We start from the raw sequence: 25201 nt of genomic DNA, 5'->3' as shown, positions 1-25201 counted from the left end.
CTCTTTGTTCCAACTTTGGTTAATTCTGTGTGAATCGACTTTGGTTGAGCCTTTAAACTCGGTATTCTTGGGGAATCAACGGGTCTAAAGAAGAGTCTTATTTCCGGTATTCTTGTGTGAATCAGCGGATCTTAAGATTGTTACTATTGTTTCGATCAGCACTGCATCAGTTGGTATCAGAGCTTGCTACGTTCTTGCTTCATGCCTAGGAATCACAGTGATGCTCGAGAGGTTCCTGTGGAGGAGGAGGTAATAGATGATGATTCTAACCTGCTGAGTTTTCATAGTGAAAGACCGAGGAGAGATCATGCATTGAAAAATTATAAAGATCACGTGAACCAAATCACTAAACAGGATGATCAGATTAAATGGCCTTTCACATCAAAATTTATTCCAGATCCGATTGTGGATTGGAGTAAACCACCGATTTTTTATGATGAACCATTCATTGATGGAACTAATGATATGTTTAATCATATTTTGTCTGTTGGAAACATAAATCAGAGTTATGGAAGGGTTGGTGTTAATTTTATTTTTGTGGAAGATCATATACTTGGTTTACATGAGTTCTATGAGCATTCAAAATTGATTTCCAATATGGGGAATATTTTCTATGATCCGTTTGAAGAGAAATTTCATGAAAAGTTGACAACTTTGAGTTTGAACCGTTCAAATTTGGGTTTTGATGAAGATGTGTTAAATTTGTTAAAGAAATTTGTTCCTTTAATTTTCGAAGACTCTTCTTTGAAGTTTAGATTTGAAAAACTTAACCTCAAATACAAGGTTGATGCGGATAAGTGCAGATGGGCCAAGTTATTTCGAGCAATAGAAACTCGAGGACGAGTTTTCTCAAGCGGGGAAGAATGATGCAGATTGAATTTTAGAAAATAAGTACTTTTATTTTATTATTTTATTGCTTATGTCCATCATAGTAGTGGTGTCCTTATTTTATTATTTTATTGCTTATATCCACCATAGTAGTATAGATTCGGAACAGAGTAGCAGTTTAGGAAATTGCCTTATATTTTCTTCTATTTTTGGTCGTTGTTTTTCCATTCCAAATCTGGTTGTTTCTTAGTTAGGTCTATAATTTGCTTATAAATATTGGATGTAAGCCTTAGGGCTCTAGAGAGAGTTTTTTTGATTAATATATTTTGAGTTTTATTACTCTTTGTTCCAACTTTGGTTAATTCTGTGTGAATCGACTTTGGTTGAGCCTTTAAACTCGGTATTCTTGGGGAATCAACGGGTCTAAAGAGGAGTCTTATTTCCGGTATTCTTGTGTGAATCAACGGATCTTAAGATTGTTACTATTGTTTCGATCAGCACTGCATCACTTGTTCTTGGCTGCTTTGATTTTTTCTATTGCCTAAGATAATCAGAATACAAAATTAGTTCAATATACATATCAAGTCTCAATATCAATGAAACCACATGTCCAGCACAGAATCAATTTATGAAAATAGTTTGCTAGAATACCTTTGTAATTCTGTCACTGTTGAACCCATTTTCAGTTACAAGAAAATTTATCAACCCCTAAGAGTAAACAATGGAAAGCACTGTTAACATGCCAAAAGAAAAACAAGAACAATCAAAAGTTTTGAATTACAAATAATTACTTCTTCATCTGGAGCACTCCATTTAATATCAAGTTGCTCATCATCCACAAAGACTAATGGTTCTTTAAAAAGGTGTCGAGCCTCTTGATACGGCCAGTCATCAGGAATTTGGTACCTGCATACATAAGTCTATATGATTAGAATTGTGATTGAAATGGCATATAACTCATAAATATTGGCCTCATCAATAGGCATCCACTCAATACCTTCAACTCCATTGGCCTAACTACATTGGCCTCATCCAAATACAGATTTGATTAAAAAATTTTAAAAAAAAAATCACTGGTAATATGATCCTCTCTGTTCACAAACACAACTTGACCAACCTCTATTCTTTTAATAGACTATTTTTCTCTTCCTATCAGCAAGAAAATAATTTGAATTATTATCGCCCCCATTTACCCATTTTAATTTTGCCTTTTGAGCCCAAAAAACTTGCTCTCTGAAGACTAACCCCTCAAACCTTGTCTTTAACTCAACCTTCTCCACTCTCAAAACACTATCCAAGCCTCGCTAGCTTCAATCGCATCCACCTCGATTCTGCGAATTAATTCTTTTTTTGACTCATTCAAGTCACCAAAGACCTCCCTATTCCATTCCTTCACTCTCTCCTTAATCACCTTCAACTTCTTCATGAACTTAAAACCCTCCCATCCTTGGCAGCTACTACTATTCCACCATCTTGTAAAATTATTTTTAGATGAGTGATTCTCTAGCCATAATTTCTCAAAACCTAAAAAGTGATGGACCCCACTTAAAAGGACAACTCGCAATAACAACAGCACAATAATCAAAATCATTTCTTCCTTATCATAGACATTTGCAATTGCATAACCACAACCTTGTTGTGAAGTAAGTTATGCTGTTTAACTACCATTATGATGTAGTATGAAGAATTTTAGAAGATTCATACAAAAGAACTTGCATTACAACTTTGGTAATCATACATATATATTACTAAACCCAGTTATTCTTAGGTATAAAGATTGCATTGGAAAAATGAATGAGGATACATATGAATGTCATGTCCAATAGAATATGATATGAGATGAGAAGTCTAACATGAAAAACTGCCATGCACAAAGAAAAATATAATGAACAAAATGAAGTATGAAAACCTCACATAAAATAAAAATCCTAAAACTTACATAAACGAAGACAGAAAGATGCAAAAAGATAAGCATACATATTAAAAAGATAAAGGTTATTAGGGGAGGAAAAAAATACTGGGGTACACTAATTATGCAATTCAAGTTGTCCACCTCCCAAAAAGGGAAACTTAAATATAAAAAAAAAAAATTGAAAAAAAAAACAATAATAATAATAAATTGTTGAGACTTTACTGGCATCAAACATATCCACTTCAGTTTAGTTCACCTGAAAATCTGCATTTTTCACATCATATTTAGAATATGTTCCACTTTCAAAGCACAAGGACAAGATTCTTTTGTTTTCTCTTATACATGCATATATTTCAATAAATCCATTTATTTTTTGCAGTATATCTGAAGCTGCAAAATTTCCACAGAAAAATCTGCAGTAGGTTTCCCAGCACATTCTCAGTTTGCACAACCAATTGAATTGATAAACAGGAAATTGAAAAATAAGAAGTACCTCTCTTTGTTTATATTCTCCAGTATATTCTCTATTGAGCCATGTTGCCGGATGAGCTTGAAAGCAGTCTGGCCCCCAATACCTAAAAGCACAGTACAACATTCAAGGGAAGCACTAAACAAACTTAAAACAAATTTTTGAAAATAGCAGTAAAAAAATAATCTTCAGGTGAGACAATGTCTAGAACAACTAAACAAGTGAAAAAAAAAATAACAAAAATGAACTCTCCTGAGTATTTCTATTTTTTTTTTTTTTTTTTTTTGATAAATCCTCTGGGTATTTCTAGTCATCATTCTTCTACTCTCATGAATAAACATAAAACAAAGAACATCAAAAGTTTGAAAAAACTACATTTCCAAATGAAAATAAATGTTACGTAGAGTCACGCAACTTATACTCGACAAAAACACATAATGGTAAAAGGAGTTTGAACTTAAAGCAACTATTGGAGGTGGTGAGCTTCAAAAGGACATGACCAGTGTTATACAACTTATACTGGACAAAAACATGTAAAAGGTAAAGGACATTAAAACTTAAAGAAACTATCGGAGAAGGTGAGCTTCATAAGGGAATGACCACACAATTTTTATGGTTAATTCCACAGGGAGACAAAGCAAGGTTAGGACAAATTAAGTGCCCATACCAAAATTGACTGCAAGGAAAATTCATACTTGTCATGGTGGCTAATTCTGTAAATGACAAGAGAATACTTAGGCCTGTTTCCAGTTAGAAGTTTATCATCAGTGATTTTATTGGATCGAACTTTCCCAGCTATTCAGAGAAAACTTTCTGCAAAAGTTCAATACTATAATTCCCAGCTATTCAGAGAAAACTTTCAGCAAAAGTTCAATACTATACAAGGTTAGGTATCAATTAATTTCTCATACTTTGGTGCATGTGATGTTTTGATGTATATGTCTTACAGTTTTTAATCAGGATAAAGAAGCAACCAAAAGAACTGATAAAAAAGAATGCAAAACTAATCCATACAACAATTGAAGTTATCCATAGACAATTTACCATTTTCCTCTAATTGTTATTACTGATAAAATAACTAAAAAAAATAAAATAAATAAAAACATAAAATAAGTTATTATACAATTTCCAGCCAACAGAAGGAAGGAAAAAAGGAAACAGATACATCATCGAATACATGAATCCAGTATGGGTCTGTAAAATGTGATAGCCTAACCATACACTCAAATATATAACATGCAAGCATTCTTTATCCCCCAAGTAGTAGAAACACTTCTACAAAGGATGTGTTCTTGTGCAAACCTTGTGGACACTCCTAGTAACATCCGCTACATCTTCGACATGTCAAAAATTTAGGATAAATTTCACCATAATAGACAGTTTACACTTCAGCAATACGTGGAGGAGCACTCTTAGACATTCTTGGAGAGAGGATGTGCATACCTTGAAGTGTCCAACCTTTTCTTTAATTTATAAAGAAAAAGAAAGTAAAGAAAGAAAAAGAAAAAAATTAAAAATAAAAAAGGAAAGAAAGAAAGAAAGAAAAGAAAAGAAGTTTGGCATCTGCTAACATTTGTAAAGAAGTTTGGCATCTCCTCATTGATCGTAATTTGCATCAAAATCTTAAAGTTACTGGTCCATTTCAGTTTATACACCGACAAAGCTTGTCCGTTGTCAAGCTTCAACCAAAAGGGCCTTCCGAGACAAACATACAAGTTGATGTGTTGGATGTTCCAAATATTGAAATTCAGCCTACCACACCCGTTCCTAGTGAACTTGCACCACCACCACTGCCATCCCCAGTTTCTCGAGCACCTGACGAGCAGTTGCAAGCACCAAATTCCCCTGAAGAGCTATTACTAGCACCAAACTCTAATCAAATTATACATTTTTTGAGTGGGAGGCTCCAAGCGTATCAAAGCTCCAAGACCATGCTTTTCCAGCCAAAATGTATTGAACAATGCTGCTGAATTCCTTCAGTCACACACTCCCAATCCTGGCAAACGCAAGAGAGAGCCTTGGATTGAAGATAGCTTCAAAAATCCAAGTCTCTTTCAACCACCTCGGGGCCAAACTTTTTGATCCAATAGTTCATAACCTTTTGAAATTTGGCTGTGTTCTTGCTATCTTTACAGGATTGTGTTGATGTTGCATGCGGTTGCTGGTTGAGGAGCAGTTGCTGAGCTTTTGTTTTCGTTTGTTTGCTTAGTTTTCTTGAGTTTTGTGGTGTATTTGTGTTTGTTAGATGCTGTTAGTTGTTGATGACCATCTTTTATGTTTAATGCAATATAACCTTTATCAAAAGTATGCAACACCTTCAATATACAAGAAGGATATAGTTCACACCTTCTAGATTCTACAATTGTTAATATAGAAATTTAGGCAATTAATCAGATTAACTTCTATAATATATTTATAGCACACAAAACTATGCATTAATAACACATTGCTGGATCCTCACCATGCCTGTATACTTACTGTGTCAAGTCTTGTATTGAGTCTATGTTTTTTTTTTTTTTTGATCGGCAAAGAAAACTTTATTGATGAAGCACGTACAGGGTACAATGGAAAACATCAATAAAGAGGAGGAAGGAGCTAGATGAAACTCAAACCTCCTAGTTGGTGAGAGACCAACAAAAGAGATAGCAAAAACAAAAAACACTGCAGCAATCCAAATTCTGCTAAGAACAGAAACAAAAAACCCTGCTAAGAACAGAACACTGAAACAAAAACCACTGAAATCAAGCACTCCAATGCACAACCAAAATACTGCAGATTACCACTGCAAAGCGCACCCGAAGCAGCCAAGATTTGGACGAGGCAGATTAACACTGCACTATTAATACGAAGACACTGCTACCAGAACTTCAACCGAAGCAGAACCAACAGAACAATGCAGCAGCTCTGAACAAGTAAACTTCAGCCCAATGCAGTAGCTTAGAGCAGATAGCAACAGCAGACAGATAATGCAGATACCAAGCCACAAACAGCGCATAGCAGCCACAAAACAAAATTTGAACTTGGCAACTGAAATTTGAACAAAACAGCATAACACCTATCATCCCACTGCACCTTCTCATAGCAATTACATTTCATCCACTCTGCAGCAGCCACATAACACCAATCTGCTGGTGCATACCCACTGCGTAGGGCAGTCCAGCAAAATAAGCTTAATATTAAGCTTAATATTCAGCAGTCCACAGCAGCCACCGAAATCCATTCCTACACCAGCAAATAGTAGCCATCCTCCTGCAGATCCTCTCACAAGCAAAGAAGCATATAAGAGAAGGGGCAGAACACAGAACGCAGACCATTAACCTGCATCCAAAACTGAATCCACACAGCAAAATTCCAAACTGGATCCGCCTCAGCTGCATTACTTAATCTGATCCATATTATTAATTAATTCCATGGTAGAGTACATGAATCCCTTAGAAGATGCTTTAACCCACATAGCAAATCTGAACTTGATTGTCTCACATAACTCAGACCCACATAGCTGCGCTCCATTAAACATACAATCATTTCTAAACTTCCAAATAGACCAAAGAGCAATAGGTGGTAAGGCTCTCCACAATCTCCTAACCACTTTCTTATAATCCCAACCTATCCACCAATGAAATAGACAATTAATTGTCCTTGGCACCACCCAAATACACCCCCACCATAGCATTAGGTTAGACCAAACTTGCCAAGAAAATGGACAGTGTAATAGAACATGAGATGCAGATTCATTTTCATTTTTGCAAAAGGCACATAAGATAGATGCATTACTATTAAGGACACCAATATGTTGTAAATAATCCCCAGTTTTAACTCTATTCCTCCAAGCCAACCATCCGAAAAACTGGACTTTGGGGGGAATACCATTATTCCACACAAACTTACAAATTTTGAGTTGAGGGCCCATACTAGCGTCACTAAATCGATAAAGATCAGAAACCTTGAAACTACCACCAAAAGAACCATTCCAAATAGGATAATCTTCAACATCAACCCTCAAAGATGGAGCCACCCCCAAAATTGCAGCCATGCTAGCAACCTCCTCCTTCTCCCAATCGTATAAATCCCTTCGGAAAGATAAATTCCACTCCTCCCCACTGGATTTTCTTGCTGAATAACAGGATAGCGTACCATCCTTATCATTTGACAGGCTAAAAAGTCTAGGAAACTTGTCTTTAAAACATCTATCACCGACCCACTTATCATACCAAAACTTGATTCTGCACCCATTACCAACCTTTATCTGATACTTCCCCAAAAAGAACTCCACAAGATGTGGATTACGACCAGCAGTTGCAAGAACATCGCTCCAGATTCTAGAGTGAATAGATGATGAGAGCACTGGTGGCATCCAATTAGCCTCTTCAATCCTATACTTGCTGCACAACACTCTTCTCCATAGGGCATTTACCTCACTACCGAATTTCCACCACCATTTAAGAATCAAACTGTCATTGACATCCTTGATTCTCCTAATCCCCAACCCACCTTGATTCCTATTTTTTGATACTTCAGCCCACTTCACCAAATGAACTTTCCTCTTTAAACCATTCCCTCCCCAAAGGAAAGAAGCTTCCAACCTTTCAATCTCTCTAACCACTCCAAGAGGCATTTTAAACAAAGATAGATAATAGATAGGAAGGCTAGATAAAACGGACTTAATCAAAGTTAATCTACCTGCAAAGGAGAGGAGCCTTCGCTTCCACCCAGACAGCCTAGATCTTACTTTATCCAACACTGGCTTCCAAGTAGACTTCCTACCTGGATTAGCACCTAATGGCAGCCCCAAATATTTAAGTGGCAGGCCATGAACCTTGCAATTCAGAATATCTGCGAAAGATGCCAAAGTATCCTCCTCCACTCCAACTCCACACACCACACTCTTGTGAAAATTAATTCTCATGCCAAAGTATCATCCTCGTCTTTGTTTGTGCGACTTAGTGTTTCCATGCTCTCTTAATAACCCAACCAAATTACTAATAGCCCAAAATGTGGCAATGTGTTTGTTTGTTTGTGTTCTTTTCTTTTAAAAATGAGTTCCTCTTACAAAACAAATAAAAGAAACATGCATCATTTTGAACATATTGACAAACATCTTTCACAATAATGATGCTGGTAAGAAATTGCATTACCCCGAATGCTATCACAATAGTCACACCCACAAAGAATGCACAAGTCGATGAATTGATTCATGGTAAGATTCAGCTCCTCAAAAACCTGAAAAACAAAATCAGAAATGGTGGAAAAAATTAAGCAGCCACAATTGTGTTCAATATTCTTACACACCTTTGAAACTTCAAATTCCATGACTGGGACTTTTTTTTGAGCTTGGATCCATTAAATGGAGAAGAAATCTAGGAGCTCCAAATGTTAGAGAATCCATGTCTTCAGATGCAACAGCATAAACCTAATTCGCACCCCCAAAAAAAATTGAATATAAATTTCTTATATTTCATTTATCAAGCGCACATTATGCATATCTTGTGGCAAACGTGCTTCATTCCATTTTCAATAGAATATGAAAGCACAAATCCATCACCACCTATGAATTCATCATGGATGATGATAGTAACTTACTATTATAATATAAAAAGCAAATGATTTAATCTTTACAGGACATATTTAACACCTTAAAATAACAAATTATAATGAAAAATAAGATCCTTGCCTTTCCAGATTTGCAAAGTGCAGCACACTGTGCCTCTGCCTCTGAGGGAGCCTAGATAGAACATAAAACCATATAATGTAAGAAGATTAACTTTGCCCTTTTTGCGTATACAAAAAGTATACACTTCATCAATACAATTCAAAAAGAAATACCAATACAGTAAAAGAAGCAAACTATCCCACTCTGCAGAAACTATTTCAATAGTTTCCAACACCAACAATAAGTTATTTCATATTATCACCTCAATTACAGGCACTCCCATGAGCTTTAGAAGTCTTTTACAGTCATCATTGTGTTGCTTTGTCACCTGCAAAACCAACGAGGAGACAGCATCAACAGCATCCACATATTAAAATATTTTCAAACTCCAGCCATGCTATGTAATGCTACATAGTAAAAGGATTAAAAAACATATACAAGGACATGATGCTAACTTCCCTAATAATCATTAGAGAAAAAGTTCATCAAAATGAACCCTTAAAATGATATTAAGATAGCAACCACCATAATCATCCCCCCAAAAAAGATGTGGAGGAAGGGAAAAAAAAGGAGTAACTACCACATTGAAAAAGAGTGACAATCTTCTTACTTGCAAAAGATAGATACTTGAGATAATATTTGCATTATGATCCTACTGCTACATTTTGCCACTTGTTTGATATTTAGGATTTTTATAACAGAAATAAATATTAGTAAGGCATGTTTCAATGTTTTATTGTCATTACTATCATTTGGTAGTAGAGTGATTTAAGGTGCTGTCAAAGGTGGAGTGAATGGAGGTCTAGACATTGCATATACAGAAGGTATAAAGTGATTATAGCGGGGGGAAATTTCACTATGAGGACCCCATTAAGTAATTAGTTTTTATATTTTACAGTTTTTGTCACTTATCATTTGAATCTGCTTGTGATTTAGGCTTTGGAGTAACTGGTATCACATTTTCCTTCAGTAACTCTTTCTTAACTTGGTATCATAATATATTTGTTTCAAAAGGCTTGTCCCGTCAAAATCAACTACTCTTTGTTGTGACTTGGAGGTTGCGAAACAAAAAATATTAAATTATATGAAATTCTGAATGGACAATCTCCATCATCCATGAAGTCGTGGAAAGTTTTCAACGTAACAATGGATCGTTATGCCAGATCTTTTCCAGGGCCTCCAATCACAGGTATAATCATTAGATAATCTTGTCCAAGTTGTCCTTAATCGTTTGGTAGGAATTTTTATTAGTTTCATCAATGCTTTCTTTCCTTTGTGTGTTGGCAGTGCCTTGCTCATGCACTTTATCTCAATAATAGTCCCATTCATTTAAAAATAAAAACAAAAGAAAGGAAAAAAAAAAAAAGAAAAAAGAAAGTTTGTCAACAGATACAAAGTAATAATCTACTATTATCATGGTAACTCTACATTAAACGAGTGGAACCCCTAAATGGACCCAAATATGAGGAATATATAGATAAAATTCCTAGACATTCTATTGCGTCCAACCCTTTCTCTTTCCAAACTGCTAAACTTAACAATTCCAAAATGAATGTCAATACTTCTACATTTTCCTATTATGACAAATAGATATTCATTGAAGAGAAGCAGGAGAAAACAAAAAGGAAGTAAATGAGAATATCTCTTTAGGGAAGGGAGGGGAAAAAGAATAATAAATGAACAGAAAAATGATAAGAACTATTTAAGCATGAGAGAAGCTTTACAAGATTTCCTTGCCATCACTCAACCTTCACCCATCAAATTTCACATTCAAATATGGATATCAGAAAGACGGACTTGGACCATTTACTAAGAAAGTTGTTATTAGCGCTGCCAAATAACTGTCATGCATGACCATGGTCAAAGGTTCCCACACTAGAGAAGGGGGCAGCTATATATCCTTGACAAGCTTCTTCAAAACAGAAAGGAGAAATCAACGGGTTCATTAAGCTCAATTTTTTTCTTTGATTATGTATACTTTTATAAAGCATCCACCAAATAACACTCAAAGTTGCCATACTCTACAATGCCCCCAATCTCATTAAATGGCCTTGACAATAATGACAGCTTACCAACTGTTATATCATTGCAGCCTCAATAATTTACAAATGGGAGATGGGAGAAATTGTGCCAGAACCCACCTTCACTGTTCGTTTGCTGAATTTCTCAATCTCTTCCTTATTGCCAGGCTACAATGACAATGAAAGCACCTTTGAATGAAAGATTTCATGGTAAAATTAAATGGAAAAACAAGTAAAAGAAAAATGATAAGAGAAACAGAAAATAGGTAAGAATAAATAAGGAACACTACAACAAAAAGCACCAATGGCGACTAAAAAAATGAATTTCGTCGCTGAAAGTTGCACAAATGGCGACTAAATCCATTTTAGTCGCCAAAAATGAAGACTTTTGGCAACTAAAACCATTTAGTAGCCAAATGTATATGTATTGGCGACTAAAAATCAGTTTGGTCGCCTATTATATGGGTTTCAGCGACTAACACAATTTTCGTCGCCAAAAGTGATGGTTTTTGCTGACTAAAACAATTTAGTAGCCAAAGGTGCTGGTTTTAGCGACTAAAAAACAGGTTAGTCGCTGAATGTGCAGGTTTTTGGCTTAAAAAAAAAAATTAGTAGCTAAAAACTGACAATTGCCGACTAAAACAGGTTTAGTAGCCAAAAAGTGACATTTTTGGCGACTAAAAACAGATTTAGTCTCCAAAACTGCTTTATTTTTAAATGGAACTTAATTTTTTAGCGACAAAAAATAATTAGTAGCCGATAATTATAGCATTGGCGACTAAAAATTGATTTTAGTCGCCAAAAGTGGCCCAAATTTTTTTTTAATAAATCATTTATTTTTTACATAAATTATATTTGAATAAAAATAATTATATTTATAAATATTGTTTTGTATTAATATCGGACAATATACTATATAAATAATATATATTTCATATATATTCATGTGATGTGTAGTGGCATAGTGGAGGGAGTGTGTTGTTAAAGGTTTGGAATGTTGGACGGCTGCGGTTCAAAACTCAGAAACAGCAAGAAAATGGGATTTTTTTTTTTTTTGACGGAAACACCTTCGGCGACTAAAAAGTTAGTCGCCAAAAGTCTTTATTTTGGCGACTAAACGGTTTAGTCGGCGTTTGATTGAGTATTGGCGACTAAATTATTAGTCGGTAAATGTATGATTTTCAAAAGTGTAAAACACTATTGGCGACTAAATTATTGTTCGCTAAAAGGGCTCCTTTTTGCCGACTAAAACAGGTTTAGTCGCCAATACCTCCCGCAACCATTTATTGGCGACAAAGGCAGCGACTAAAAGTTTTAGTCGGGGAAACCCAAAACTTGATTTTTAGCGACTAAAAATGGACCTTTGGCGACTAAAAATTTAGTCGCCAAAGGTGATTTTTCTTGTAGTGGAAGTTAATGCTGGAATTTACATGGAATATTCATTTTACCTCTAAGGCCATATTCAAATCTTCAGTAGCATCTGCTCTTTTTGTATAACTGCAAATGCATAAAAGAGTTCCATGTGAAAATTATAGTAATCAAACATTTGTGGTCTTATACTCCATGTCCAAAAGAAGTAATAAATAAAAACTCTGAGATTAAAAAAATTGAAAATAAAAATTAAAAGTATAGCGATTCCGGTTTCTCTTCCTTTGATTGTTGTATTCCGGAATTAGGTTCCGCGGAATTGGTGGTTGTATATCTTATTGTTATTCTTTAATTCCGTGTGTTTGAGTTTTAGGATGTATTGGGCGTGTTTCGAACAGGTTGGTTGAGCTTTAGTCCTATTCCTTGTTGCCCAGATTTTTGGTGGTACGCTCAAGCGGGTCCCTTTGCGCTCGAGCGGAGTTTGATTTTTGGTTGTCCGCTCGAGCGGGCCTTATTGCGCTCGAGCGGGGTTTACACACTCTCAGCATTTCGTGCCTCTGCAAAACTTCTACAGGTGTGTTTTCCACGCTCGAGCGGATTTCCTTACGCTCGAACGGGTGTCTTGGCGCTCGAGCGAGTAGTTCATTGTCTGTAAAAGTTCTGGAAGGGGGGAATCTACGCTCGAGCAGCTTTCCCTTTGTGCTCGAGTGGGTGTGTTTTGCAGTTGTGTCTTGGACGGGCATCTTTTCGCTCGAACGTGTCCAGTTTTTGTGTCTGACGCTCAAGCGTCCTATTCTTCGCTCGAGCGGGTCATACGTATATCAGATATCAGCTAGGTCTTTTTAGATCACTTTTTCACTTTCCGTCTCTCTTGCTTTTCAAAAAGCCATTTTTGAGAGCTTCTTTCTCTAGAATCTACCTTCTCTCTAGGGTTTGATCTAGTTAGAGTGATCTTCTACCCTTGAGCCTTTACAAAAAGCGTTGATCTTGGTGTGAGCTATCTTTTGATCCGAAAATCTTGAAATTTAGAGTACTTTGAGTTTTCATCATCTTCTTCGTTGAGCTCCGAAATTTGAGGTAGGGATTCCTACTCATCTTTATGATCTTTAACCTAAATGTAGAGCTTTTGTATAAATGATTTGGTTTGGGAAGTTAGGGTTTGTAATGTATTATATTGAAAAAAATGGGTTTTGTCTTTTTGACTCATATATATATATATATATATATTTGGGGTCTTAAAAAGAGATTATTGATGTTGTTGGTAATATTTGGACCTTTGGATCAATATTGAGTTTAAAGAAAAATGTCATATTTGGGTCATTAGTGTAATTAACGACATTTGTTATGAAATTAAGTTGGGGATAATGAAATTTGATCATTAAGAGATAGAATGGTGGAGTTGGATTTATAAATTGCTCACTTTTGAAAATGTCAATTATATATCTGTTGAGACATTTATTATTTGTTTAGAAATAACTGCTTTGGGCTATCAGTGGATGATAGTCTTGATTGTTGTAGACATTGCATGATGATTAGGTAAATTGGAACTAATCAAGTTGTGTATTTGAATACATGGGTGCCGAATCCCGCGGATAAAATTTCCGTAAAATGGCCATTTGAATATAATTATACATGGGTGCCGAATCCCGCGGACGCAATTTCCGTAAAATGGCAATCCGAATATATCTATGCATGGCTGCCGAGTCCCGCAGATGAAATATCCGTAAAATGGCCATAAGAGAATGAAAATACATGGGTGCTGAATCTCGCGGACGCAATTTCCGTAAAATGGCAAATTGTAGTATTGTTGGCATGAGATGTAGCCTCATTTCAGTTATTTGGCCAGGTTCTATAAATGAAATATTCTATAAATAAAAATACATGGGTGCCGAATCCCGCGGATGATACATACCCTTTTAAAGGGGTGTACTATAGAATTAAGCTGTTAATGTTTTCAAAGTTTTATTTTTTTAATATCAGCAAAAGAAAAAAATCTTTATTGATGAACAATGAAGATACTACATTAATAAAGTAAAGGGATTAGTGCAAAGAGCATCATAGCAAAACAAGTTGATCCCAACTAGGTTGGCACTGACATGTAGGCTCAATCACTTGCTAGCACACCATCAAGAGTTGGTGAGAAACCAATGAAAAACAAAGAGCAGACCAATAAACAATAAAGTAGACACCCCTACAACAAACTAGCAAATTAGAACAGCCCTCATAAGGATGATTCATCTAAGCACTTGATCAAAACCAGGTAGCCACTTTCAATGAGTCTAATTTGACCTCACAAGCATTGATTCTCAATAGCAATAATAGCACTACTAACAGTAGCCACTAGCAGCAGTTAGCAGCAGCTAACCACTCTACACTACCAATTCATTAGTTTCCAATGCTTCTCCTAACCTGTAGAAAATTAGACACGATGTCATTTATAGAATAAAAGCTCCCAATATTTAGTGATTTCATCCACAAGAACACTCTTATTTTGATAAGATCGCATAAATCTTCAATGCCTGGTTGTAAATAATTAAAAATGCAATCATTTCTATACTTCCAGATGGACCAAAATAACTACTGTAGGAATAGCTCTCCAAATTTGCTTTTCCTTCTTTATGAATTTCCAACCCATCCACCACTGAAACAAATTTTCCACTGAGTTTGGGATAGCCCATTGTAATCCCCACCAACTCATTATTGAGAGGGTAATTTCTATTAAGAAATTGGGCCGAACTAGGTAGTAGTGCCTGTGGAAGTTAGGTCGTGTAGTGGCCTGAGAAAAGAGCTTAGGTAGCTCGGTCCTAAGTTGATTGGAAGATAGGCCGCCAGTGAGTTTAGGCCTAGCTGATAGAAGATGGTCGTATGAAGAAGGCCGAGCTAAGTTTAGCTCGGCACAACCCATCTAATGGTCAAGGACTACACAGTTTGGTCAATGACAGACCAGTGTAATGTAGTTCAGTCGGATATTTACAGCCTAACATAGTGTTGTTGCCATCTCACTTGGCTTGCAGTGAGGAGGGTGTTTTAAGGATCAACATTATCCTTTAGGAATGTGATTCCTATGAGGACTATGCTAGGAGAGGTAGAGTCCTACTAGGATGGTGCCGAAATCTATAAAAGATCATGACAAAACCTATTTCCAAGGATTGTAATTCATACTCCCAAATTCACAAATCTTTTGCCTCTTTAGTCTATTTGCTAACTTAGGTATCAAAGGGGTTTTCGGCACACTGTAGACACTCCATTTTTTACCGACCTTAAGACTCAAACGTCACCGATTGAGCGCTTGGTGATGTCGCATATTGTGCTCGTTCAGAAGTTTTAGAGTCCCGGCTGCAAGCCTTGCCTCCGGACTTCCGGACTCTTTTGTACCTTGCCTCGGTTTGTGAACCAGGTTCCGTTTTCTCCGTTTTCTCTTCCTGAAGGGAGGGAGAGGCCTCGCAGATCATCTCTCAGTGGCCGTAGGCTACGTTTCGTCGTCGTAGGCCATTTTTTCCCGTTTGGAGCCCGGTTTCCAGTTTTCGGAGCTGTCGGCCGTGTGCCTCGGTTCGGGACCGCTTAACCACCTCCGTTTGCTCCGGTTTTTGGCATACACCTTATTTCCTCCCTTTTGAGGGACACTGTGGTCCGAGAGACCAACTTCGTGGTCGAACGCCACTTCCGGTGCCTAACAGCCTGTTTTCGGGGCACCGAACTTCGTGTTTCGGCCCCCGAGCCTCCGTTTTGCATCCGTCTTGGTTCATTTTTTGTGGAGACATTATTTCCATTGTTAGAAAGGTTGTAGGAGAGTGGGAGGCCAGCAATATTTCTAAAAAACCTGCTTTTTTTGGTCAAAAGTGATTCAGCATGAATCCGGGAAGGAGGAAAACATCTGCGCGGCTTCACCAAAACGGGCATAACTCTTTGCACAGGAGGAATTAAGACAGGAGGAATTAAGATATGGGGCCACCACCGTTGAAAATCTTACTTCCGGGGCTTCATTTTTCACTCAAGAATCTCCTCACTCAAGAATCTTCAACATTAGCCTTTGTTGCTTGCATTTTTGGACTCCGACCCAAACTAGAAATAGTCATATTTCGAGCTATTCTCCATGTTTGATCAAGGGTCTTTCTCTGTTTGAGGTCTCCTCCTCCCCCTTTGTGTTTAAACTCTCTTTTAGGCATATTTTTGCATGATATTTTAGGCTTATTTGTGAGCTGTTTTGGACTTGGTCATAAACTATGAAATGTCTTTTTTTGAGCCTCTCTTCAACTTTGTTGAAGGGCTCTCCTCTGTTTGAGATCAGATGCTACCACTTGCCTCTTTATCCCTCTTTTAGGCCCTTTTCTTGCATGCTGATTTAGCCTCACTTTTGTTCATTTTAGAGACTTGATGTAAACTATAAAGTGCTTCATTTTGAGCCCCTCTTAAACTTTGTTGAAGGGCTTTTCACTGTTTGGGGCCAGCTGCTATCCCTTGTCTCTATTCTCTCTTTTAGGGCCATTTTTGCATGATAGATTAGCCCTATTTGTGTTCATTTTTGAGATTTGTTATAAAATGAAAAAAGGCTTGTTTTGACATCATCTTCGTGTTTTATAAAGGGAATTTTCTTATTTGAGGTCTCATGCTTCCTTGTATGCTTGATTGTCCCTTGTTTTGAGCCTTACACCTAAGCTCTTGTTGCATGCTTGGTTTGGCCTTCTAGACACTGAAATCCAGTGGATTTTCAGTGGCTAGAACACTATTTTGAGCCTCCAAATCAGAGGGGGGTGACCCCCTCTCTCCTTAACTTGTTTGGTGGTCATTTTGGCCTTCCAAAGAGACCCTATCTTGCATGCTTCGAAGTCACTTTCCAGGGTCAATTTGGTGAGTTTTAGGACTAGCATATTTGATTTTCATAGTTGTTTATGCCATGCTAAATGTCTACCTTGCATGTGCTTAATAACTCCTTGCATGGCCCTCCAAAGTAACCCATTATTTTTGCATACCATGGTTGCATATCAGTGGTTATTTGGGCCTATTTTCACATGATTTATTCACTGATTTTTTCTGGTTTGGTGAGATTACATTTTCTTCATATACTTGCCATGTAAACCATGATTGCTAGTCAAGATTGCATGCTATTTTGTCCACCATGCTAGCATCTTTTGGCCATGCTTTGAACTGGAAATATTCATGTTTTGGGACTGCCTTGGCTCTGTCTTCATGCTTCATGATCAAATAATGCAGGCTTTGTATAGCTATAAGTCATTCCATGTGCCTAGTTTCGAGTTTCGGGTTTCATCTCATGCATCGGGTGCCATTTTTCCATGTTTCGGGGCTGTTTAGCATCATATTTCAGTGCTGGAATTTGTGAGTTTGTATGCCATCTTGCATCTCTTGCCATGCTGTAGACACCCCATTTTTGACCGACCTTGAGACTCAGACGTCACCAGTTGAGCACTTGGTGATATTACATAATGTGCTTGTTCAGAAGTTTCAGAGTCACGGCCGTGAGCCCTACCTCCGGACTTCCGAACCCTCTTCTGTGCCTTGTCTCGGTTTGCGAACCAGACTCGGTTTTCTCTGTTTCTTTTCCTAAGGGAAGGGAGAGGTCCCGTAGACCATCTCTCAATGTCCGTAGGCTACATTTGGTGGCCGTAGGCCATTTTTCCCATTTCGGAGTCCGGTTTCCGGTTTTCGGAGCCGTCAGGCCGTGTGCCTCGGTTCGGGACCGCTTAACCATCTCCTTTTGCTCCGGTTTTTGGCATACTTCCTATTTGCTCCCTTTTGAGGGACACTGGGGTCCCGGAAACCCACTTCGTGGCTGAACGCCATTTTCGGTGCTTAACAGCCCATTTTCGGGATCCCGAACTGCGTGTTTTGGCCCCCGAACATTCGTTTTGCATCGGTTTTTGCTCATTTTTGGCAGGTACCTCTGTTTCATCACTAGGAAGGTCATGGAAGGTTGGAAGGCTAGTAATTGTTGTAGCAACCAGTTATCTCTCCTCCGGAGCCTCCCGGCGCCCGTTTTTCCAACTTCCGGGCTAATGTTGAACACCCTAGGGTTAGTGTTGCCAACTTTCAACCACATACCTGTGATCTACACACCTTGGAGAACCCAAAAAAGTCATGGCCGGCCACTAATTGTTCTTTCCATTTTTGCCCCTCCTCTTTGAGGCTAATGTTGAACACCCTAGGGTTAGTGTTGCCAACTTTCAACCACATACCTGTGATCTACACACCTTGGAGAACCCAAAAAAGTCATGGCCGGCCACTAATTGTTCAAGCCAATTTTTCACTTGGCCGGCCAGCTAGGGGGGTGGCCGGCCGGCCACCTGCAGCAAAAGTACCTGGCCGGCCTGCTTCCTCACTGTGTGCACTTTACAGCTGTGCAGCTGTTTCCCCCAGAAAATATCCCAATCCGGGGGATATTTTGTGGGGGAAAGCTTACCTCCTTTTTGCCCCACCTTTACACCCTCTTTTTGTCCATATAACCAGCTGGTGGCATCACATTTGAGGGTTAGAAAATTTGTTCTTCAAGCCTCAAGATCCATATCTCCCTCAATCCTTCTCATTTTCCTAAAAAACCTTAAGTCCCTAACCATCATTCCTTCTACACCACCAAGCTCTACCACCACCACCTCATTTCCAGCAACAAGGAAGGTTTCTCAAAGGCCAAAGAAGCTGCAAATTCATCCAAGAAGCAACAAAAGTTTGAGTCTTCAAGGGTAAGTGATACTTCTACTCTTTTGACCCTTTTCTTGATCTATTTGTAAGCCCCACTTCCTTTTTGTTTCAAGCTCCGGCCCTAACTGAAAAGGGCCCTATTTTGAGCTCATCTTCACTTTTCATTAAGGGCTCAACCCTGTTTGAGCCCTCCATGACACACTTGCTTCATAGATCCTCTTATATGTCATAATTTTGCATGCTATTTTTGGTCCATGAGAAATTTATTTTCGAGCATGATGTAATCTGTGAATGTGATTATTTTGGGCCCTTCTTCAACATTGTTGAAGGGCCCCTCACCATTTGGTGCCTCCATGTGTCACTTGTAGTTATATCCCTTATTTGGCCCCATTTTTGCATAAATTGGTAGCCCCCTTTGCTTCTGTTTTTGGCTTTTTCACAGAACTGAAAGTGGCTTTATTTTGGCCTATAATTCATGTTTCATTGACACTTTTTTTCTGTTTGGTGATTATTTTGTATACTTCATGTTATAGCACCTTTTGAGCCTCAATCTTGTGCCTTTTTTTAGCATGTTTGTATATTGATTCGAGGCTTGCCATATACTGTAAACATTCATATTTTTGGTCCCTCTTCAATGTTGTAGAAGGAAATTTTTCAGTTTGGATTTTTCTTATATCACTTGCTTCATTACCCCTCTCTTGGCCCCTATTCTTGCATGCCATTTTTGCCATACCTATGCTTGCTGTTTGGCCATGTTTATAACTGTGAAAATGCCTTTTTTGGGACTGTCTAGCTTCTGTCTTTGCATTGCATGTCCATATTGTGCATGTTTGGCATAGCTATAGGCCATTCCGGGTGCCTAATTCGCATTTCGGGACTATTTCATGCATTTGGTGTCATTTCGTCTCATTTCGGGGCTGCTTTCCCCCACTTTTCAGTGCTGAAATCCCATTACCATGTTTGCATATCATTTCCCATGCCATAGTTCGCATTTTTGCATTGCCTCGGTTTGCGTGCCCGTGTGCACGCATTTCGAGGCACTTCATTTTTATCCGCCGGCATCCTATGTGAGTGTGGCTGAGGCTCACTCATGTTGGTATAAGCCCATATCATGTTTCCATGTCATTTCATTACATTTTGCCATTGCCTTGGTTTGCGTGCCCGTGTGCACGCATTTCGAGGCACTTCATTTTTATCCGCCGGCATCCTATGTGAGTGTGGCTGAGGCTCACTCATGTTGGTATAAGCCCATATCATGTTTCCATGTCATTTCATTACATTCTGCCATTGTCTCGGTTTGCGTGCCCGTGTGCACGCATTTCGAGGCACTTCATTTTTATCCGCCGGCATCCTATGTGAGTGTGGCTGAGGCTCACTCATGTTGGTATAAGCCCATATCATGTTTCCATGTCATTTCATTACATTTTGCCATTGCCTCGGTTTGCGTGCCCGTGTGCACGCATTTCAAGGCACTTCATTTTTATCCGCCGGCATCCTATGTGAGTGTGGCTGAGGCTCACTCATGTTGGTATAAGCCCATATCACATTTTCATGTCATTCGCATTGTTTCTGTCATCACCTCAGTTTGCGTGCCCGTGTGCACGCACTTCGAGGCATCTCATTTTCATAGCATTCTGTGTATGTTAGGATTATATCTTAGTTGCATTTCATGCACATCATGCATATTGCATCATGTCCGGAATAGGAGTTAGCCCGGGCACGGGAAACGAGGTACATTTCGTACTCCGAGTAACGGAATGTGTCTCAATTCCCCAGTCACCGACACTCCGGATTATCCATGATGGAGTTAGGTTTTAGTTGTAGTTTCATGTGCATTCATTCTATATTGAGTTGTGCATTTCGACTCCTCGGCCATCATGCCTCGGTATACGTGATTGGTGGCACGAGGATCGAGACATGCATATATCTGTGCAAATACATTGCTATGCCCCTTTCCTGCTCTCTGTTGCAGCGAAACAAAGAATCAGCAACCTTTTGGGGCTTGGCACGCATTTCAAGAACTGGTGTAAACAGAGGCTAATTGGGGCATTCCGGTGGATTTTCGCGCAAGACAACCCGGACATGCATCATCCATCAGAAGCAAGGCAGTCCCTGGCTTGCACGCCAGTTTTATTTGCTTTCTTAGTTAATTTGTTAATTAATTAAGATTTTGTAATATTTTGGACTGTAACATTCTTTTATTCGGGGACTGTAATATTTGGACTGTATTATTTATTCGGACCCTCTGCGCGAGGGCACAACTGTAATAAGTGTGCGTGAGTGTGATGTATGTCTTCCAACCCCACGTCTTTCTCCCTTTTATTTATCCGCTTATGATGGTTAGATTAGGGCATATTTCAATTACCATATAGTATGACAGCATGTTTGCATTCATTCATCTGTATTGCATGCACCGGGCTCGGCGCATCATACTAACTGCATTGTACTTTCAATTCCAAATTGAATACATGATAGTTGTAGCATTTCATATACCATCTTAGAATAGCCGAGCCTGCCATAGTTGCATTTTTGCATGTGTTGCATTAGGCATTTCTGTATACTTAGGATTCATGCATGATTTCTAATAAGTTTCTATTTTGGCTTGGAGTACCCGGTAAGTTTTATGCTTCAGCATCCTTGCATGCGTGTGAGTGCTGCCATGAATAGCATGTTTACCATGAGGCTATGTGCTTATATGATATAAACTGCCTGAATGCCTGTGGGTGAAGGTTGGGTTATCTGAATTGGAATGAATCATCGAATGTTTCATGCCTACCTGCGGGTAGCAACCCATTTTCAAAAACAAACATGAAATGTTTTGTTCCAATTCAGGCGATTCAGTCTATACTTGTATGCTGTGCGCATCACATAGTAACCTAGGCTAATAAACCGGAATAAGAACACACAAAGTTTTCAAAAATTGATATCATGGTTAGTAGAGGCCGGTCTATGACCGGGCGAGCGGGGGTGCTCACGAAGTGACCTTCCCCAATCGTACCCAAGTTCCCGAGCCGAGGCAACTTTGGTGATGACGGACACGTGGCCTTTTGGCACCGAGTCAGGGTTTCCTAAATTTCCCAAAATAAAATATTTAGGTGGCGACTCTGTATCTGGCAAAGCAGTCCATGTTTGGCACTTCTTTCAAAAATCTGTTTTTCTCAAAACGATTTGCCGGATTTGGACTCTTTGGTTCAGATTTAGAACCGTGACTAACAAAGTCGAGTCCGAGCTGTAGCGAGGCCCCCCGCGGGCTTGTTACACATGCCTTGTTAGAGTTGCATGTTATGCCTAGGATCGGTCCTCGATTTACGTGTATGCGTGCACGCATTTCGAGAGTCTCATTTTCACCTAATGGCTACTGATGTGAGTGTGGCTGAGGTCCACTCATGTTAGTATAAGTCCACTATGCATTGTGTATGCCATTTCATTTCATAGCATTGCGTATGTAAGATTGTATGTTAGAGCATCGTGTATGCCTCGTTACATCATGCATTGTATATGCCACTTCATAGCATTGTGTATGCTAGGTAGCATGTTAGGATTGCATTCATGCATGTCATGCATATTGCATTGTGCTTGGGATAGGAGTTAGCCCAAGCACGGGAAACGAGGGACGTTTCGTACTCCGAGTGACGGAACGTGTCTCAATTCCCGGTCGCCGACACTCCGGATTATCCATGATGGAGTCTAGGCCTTGTTGTGTCCATATGTGCATTCATTTCATATTGAGTCATGCAATTCGACTTCTCGGCCATCATGCATCGAGATGCGTGATTGGTGGCACGAGGATCGAGGACTACACTCCCTGAAGAGTAGTCATGCATACATATGTGAAAATACTTTGCCATGCCCCTTTGTTGCTCTCTGTTGCAGCAAATCAGAAATCAGCAACCTTCCGGAGCCTGGCACACATCCCAAGAATAATTGCAAATAGAGGCAAACCGGGGCATCGCAACGGATTCTCCGCACAAGGCAACCCGAGCATGCATCATTCATCATTTGGAACAGAGCTGAGGCGGTCCATGGATTTCCGTGTCAATTTACTGCTTTCCTAGATTAATTTGTTAATTAATTAGGATTCTGTATTTATTCGGGACTGTATTATTTATTCATTTGGGACTGTATTATCTATTGGGACCCTCTGCGCGAGGGCAATGTTGTAATAAGTGTGCGTGTGTGTGATGTATGTCTTCCAACCCCACGTCTTTCTCCCTTTTATTTATCAGCTTATGATGGTTAGATTAAGGCATGTTTCAATTAGCATACAGTATGATAGCATGTTTACATTCATTCATCTGTCTTGCATGCACCGGGCTCGGCGCATCATACTAACTGCATTTGTATCTCAATTCCAAGTTGAATACATGTTAGTTGTAGCATTTCGCACGCCATCTTTAGAATAGCCGAGCCTTCTATAGTTACATTTTTGCATGTGTTGCATTAGGCATTTCTGTATAGTTAGGATCATGCATGGATTTCTATTTAGCTTCTGTTTTGGCTTGGAGTACTCGGTAAGTTTTATGCTTTAGCATCCTTGTATGCGTGTGAGTGACTGCCATGATAGCATGCTTACCATGAGGCTATGTGCTTATGTGATATAACTGCCTGAATGCCTGTGGGTGAAGGTTGGATTATTTGAATTGGAATAAAAGCATTGACTGTGAGTTTTAAGCCCACTAGTGTAGACGTCCCCGAACGCCCCGGGAGGGAAATCCCGTTCTGTTCATTTGGGGTCACTACAGCTCAGGACTCTCAAATTGTCACGGTTCTAAATCTGAACCAAAGAGTCCAAATCCGGCAAATCGTTTTGAGAAAACAGTTTTTGAAAGAAGTGCCAAACATGGACTGCTTTGCCAGATACAGAGTCGCCACCTAAATATTTTATTTTTGGAAAATTTAGGAAACCCTGACTCGTTTGCCTAAGGCCACGTGTCCGTCATCACCAAAGTTGCCTCGGCTCGGGAACTTGGGTACGATTGGGGAAGGTCACTTCGTGAGCACCCCCGCTCGCCCGATCAAAGATCGGCCTCTACTAACCATGATATCTATTTTTGAAAACATTATGCGTTCTTATTCCGGTTATTTACCTAGATTACTATGTGATGCGCACAGCATACAAGTATAGACTGGGTCGCCTGAATTGGAACAAAACATTTCATGTTTGTTTGTTTGAAAATGGTTTGATGGTGCTACCCGCAAGTAGGCTAAGACGTGGATTTGCCACCCTCAGGTGGGCTTAGAAAACATGATTTTGCCACTATCTAGTGGGCTTAAAACACACATTTGATGAATTGTTCCAATCCAAATAACCCAACCTTCACCCACAGGCATTCAGGCAGTTATATCACATAAGCATATAGCCTCATGGCAAGCATGCTATCATGGCAGTCACTCACACATATGCAAGGATGCTAAAGCATAAAACTTACCGAGTACTCCAAGCCAAAACAAAAAACTAATTAGAAATCCATGCATGATCCTAACTATACAGAAATGCCTAATGCAACACATGCAAAAATGCAACTATAGCAGGCTCGGTTATTCTAAACATGGCATATGAAATGCTACAGCTAACATGTATTCAACTTGGAATTGAAAATACAATGCAGTTAGTATGATGCGCCGAGCCCGGTGCATGCAAAACAGATGAATGAATGCAAACATGCTATCATACTGTATGCTAATTGAAACATGCCCTAATCTAACCATCATAAGCGGATGAATAAATGGGAGAAAGACGTGGGGTTGGAAGACATACATCGCACACATGCACACTTATTACAGTTATGTCCTCGCTCAGAGGGTCCGAATAAATATACAGTCCCAAATAAATAATTACAGTCCCGAATAAATACAAAAAAATCCTAATTAATTTACAAATTAATCTAGGAAAGCTATAAACTGGCATGCAAGCCAGGGACTGCCTTGACTTTGATGAATGATGCATGTCTGGGCTGCCTTGCACGGAAATCCACTGGGATGCCCCAAGTAGCCTCTGTTTTGTAATTATTCTTGGAAAGCGCGCCAAGCTCCGGAAGGTTGCTAATTCTTGATTTGCTGCAACAGAGAGTAGGAAAGGGGCATAGCAATGTATTTTCACATATGTATGAATGTCTCGATCCTCGTGCCACCAATCACGCATATCGATGCATAATGGTCGAGGAGTCGAATTGTGCAACTCAATATAGAATGGGTGCACATGAAAACAAAACAAAACCTAGACTCCATCATGAATAATCCGGAGTGTCGGTGACTGGGGAATTGAGACACGTTCCGTCACTCGGAGTACGAAACGTCCCTCG

General features: G+C 39.0%; 1 protein-coding gene and 1 long non-coding RNA gene across 2 annotated transcripts; both read right to left on the bottom strand.

The window, feature by feature from the left end:
• Positions 1-1333: 1333 nt before the first annotated feature.
• On the bottom strand, positions 1334-8619 carry LOC114285818 (flap endonuclease 1-like). Its single transcript, XM_082867926.1, has 6 exons — positions 8499-8619; positions 8345-8429; positions 3234-3315; positions 1620-1734; positions 1480-1536; positions 1334-1369 (listed from the first exon to the last, which is right to left on the bottom strand). The coding sequence occupies exons 1-6, from the start codon at positions 8517-8519 to the stop codon at positions 1334-1336; spliced, it is 396 nt and encodes a 131-aa protein (XP_082724052.1). The 5' UTR covers positions 8520-8619.
• A 260-nt stretch (positions 8620-8879) lies between these two features.
• Positions 8880-11059, bottom strand: LOC145790532 (uncharacterized). The gene is made up of 3 exons (XR_014329319.1): positions 11001-11059; positions 9122-9187; positions 8880-8931 (listed from the first exon to the last, which is right to left on the bottom strand). It is a non-coding gene; the product is annotated as an uncharacterized LOC145790532 (long non-coding RNA).
• Positions 11060-25201: the final 14142 nt, after the last annotated feature.

This window comes from Camellia sinensis, chromosome 5, assembly GCF_055761805.1.
Source record: "Camellia sinensis isolate YWXY chromosome 5, ASM5576180v1, whole genome shotgun sequence".
Lineage (NCBI taxonomy): Eukaryota > Viridiplantae > Streptophyta > Magnoliopsida > Ericales > Theaceae > Camellia > Camellia sinensis.
The sequence above is the reverse complement of the archived record's forward strand: the minus strand, read 5'-3'. Positions and strand labels throughout refer to the sequence as shown.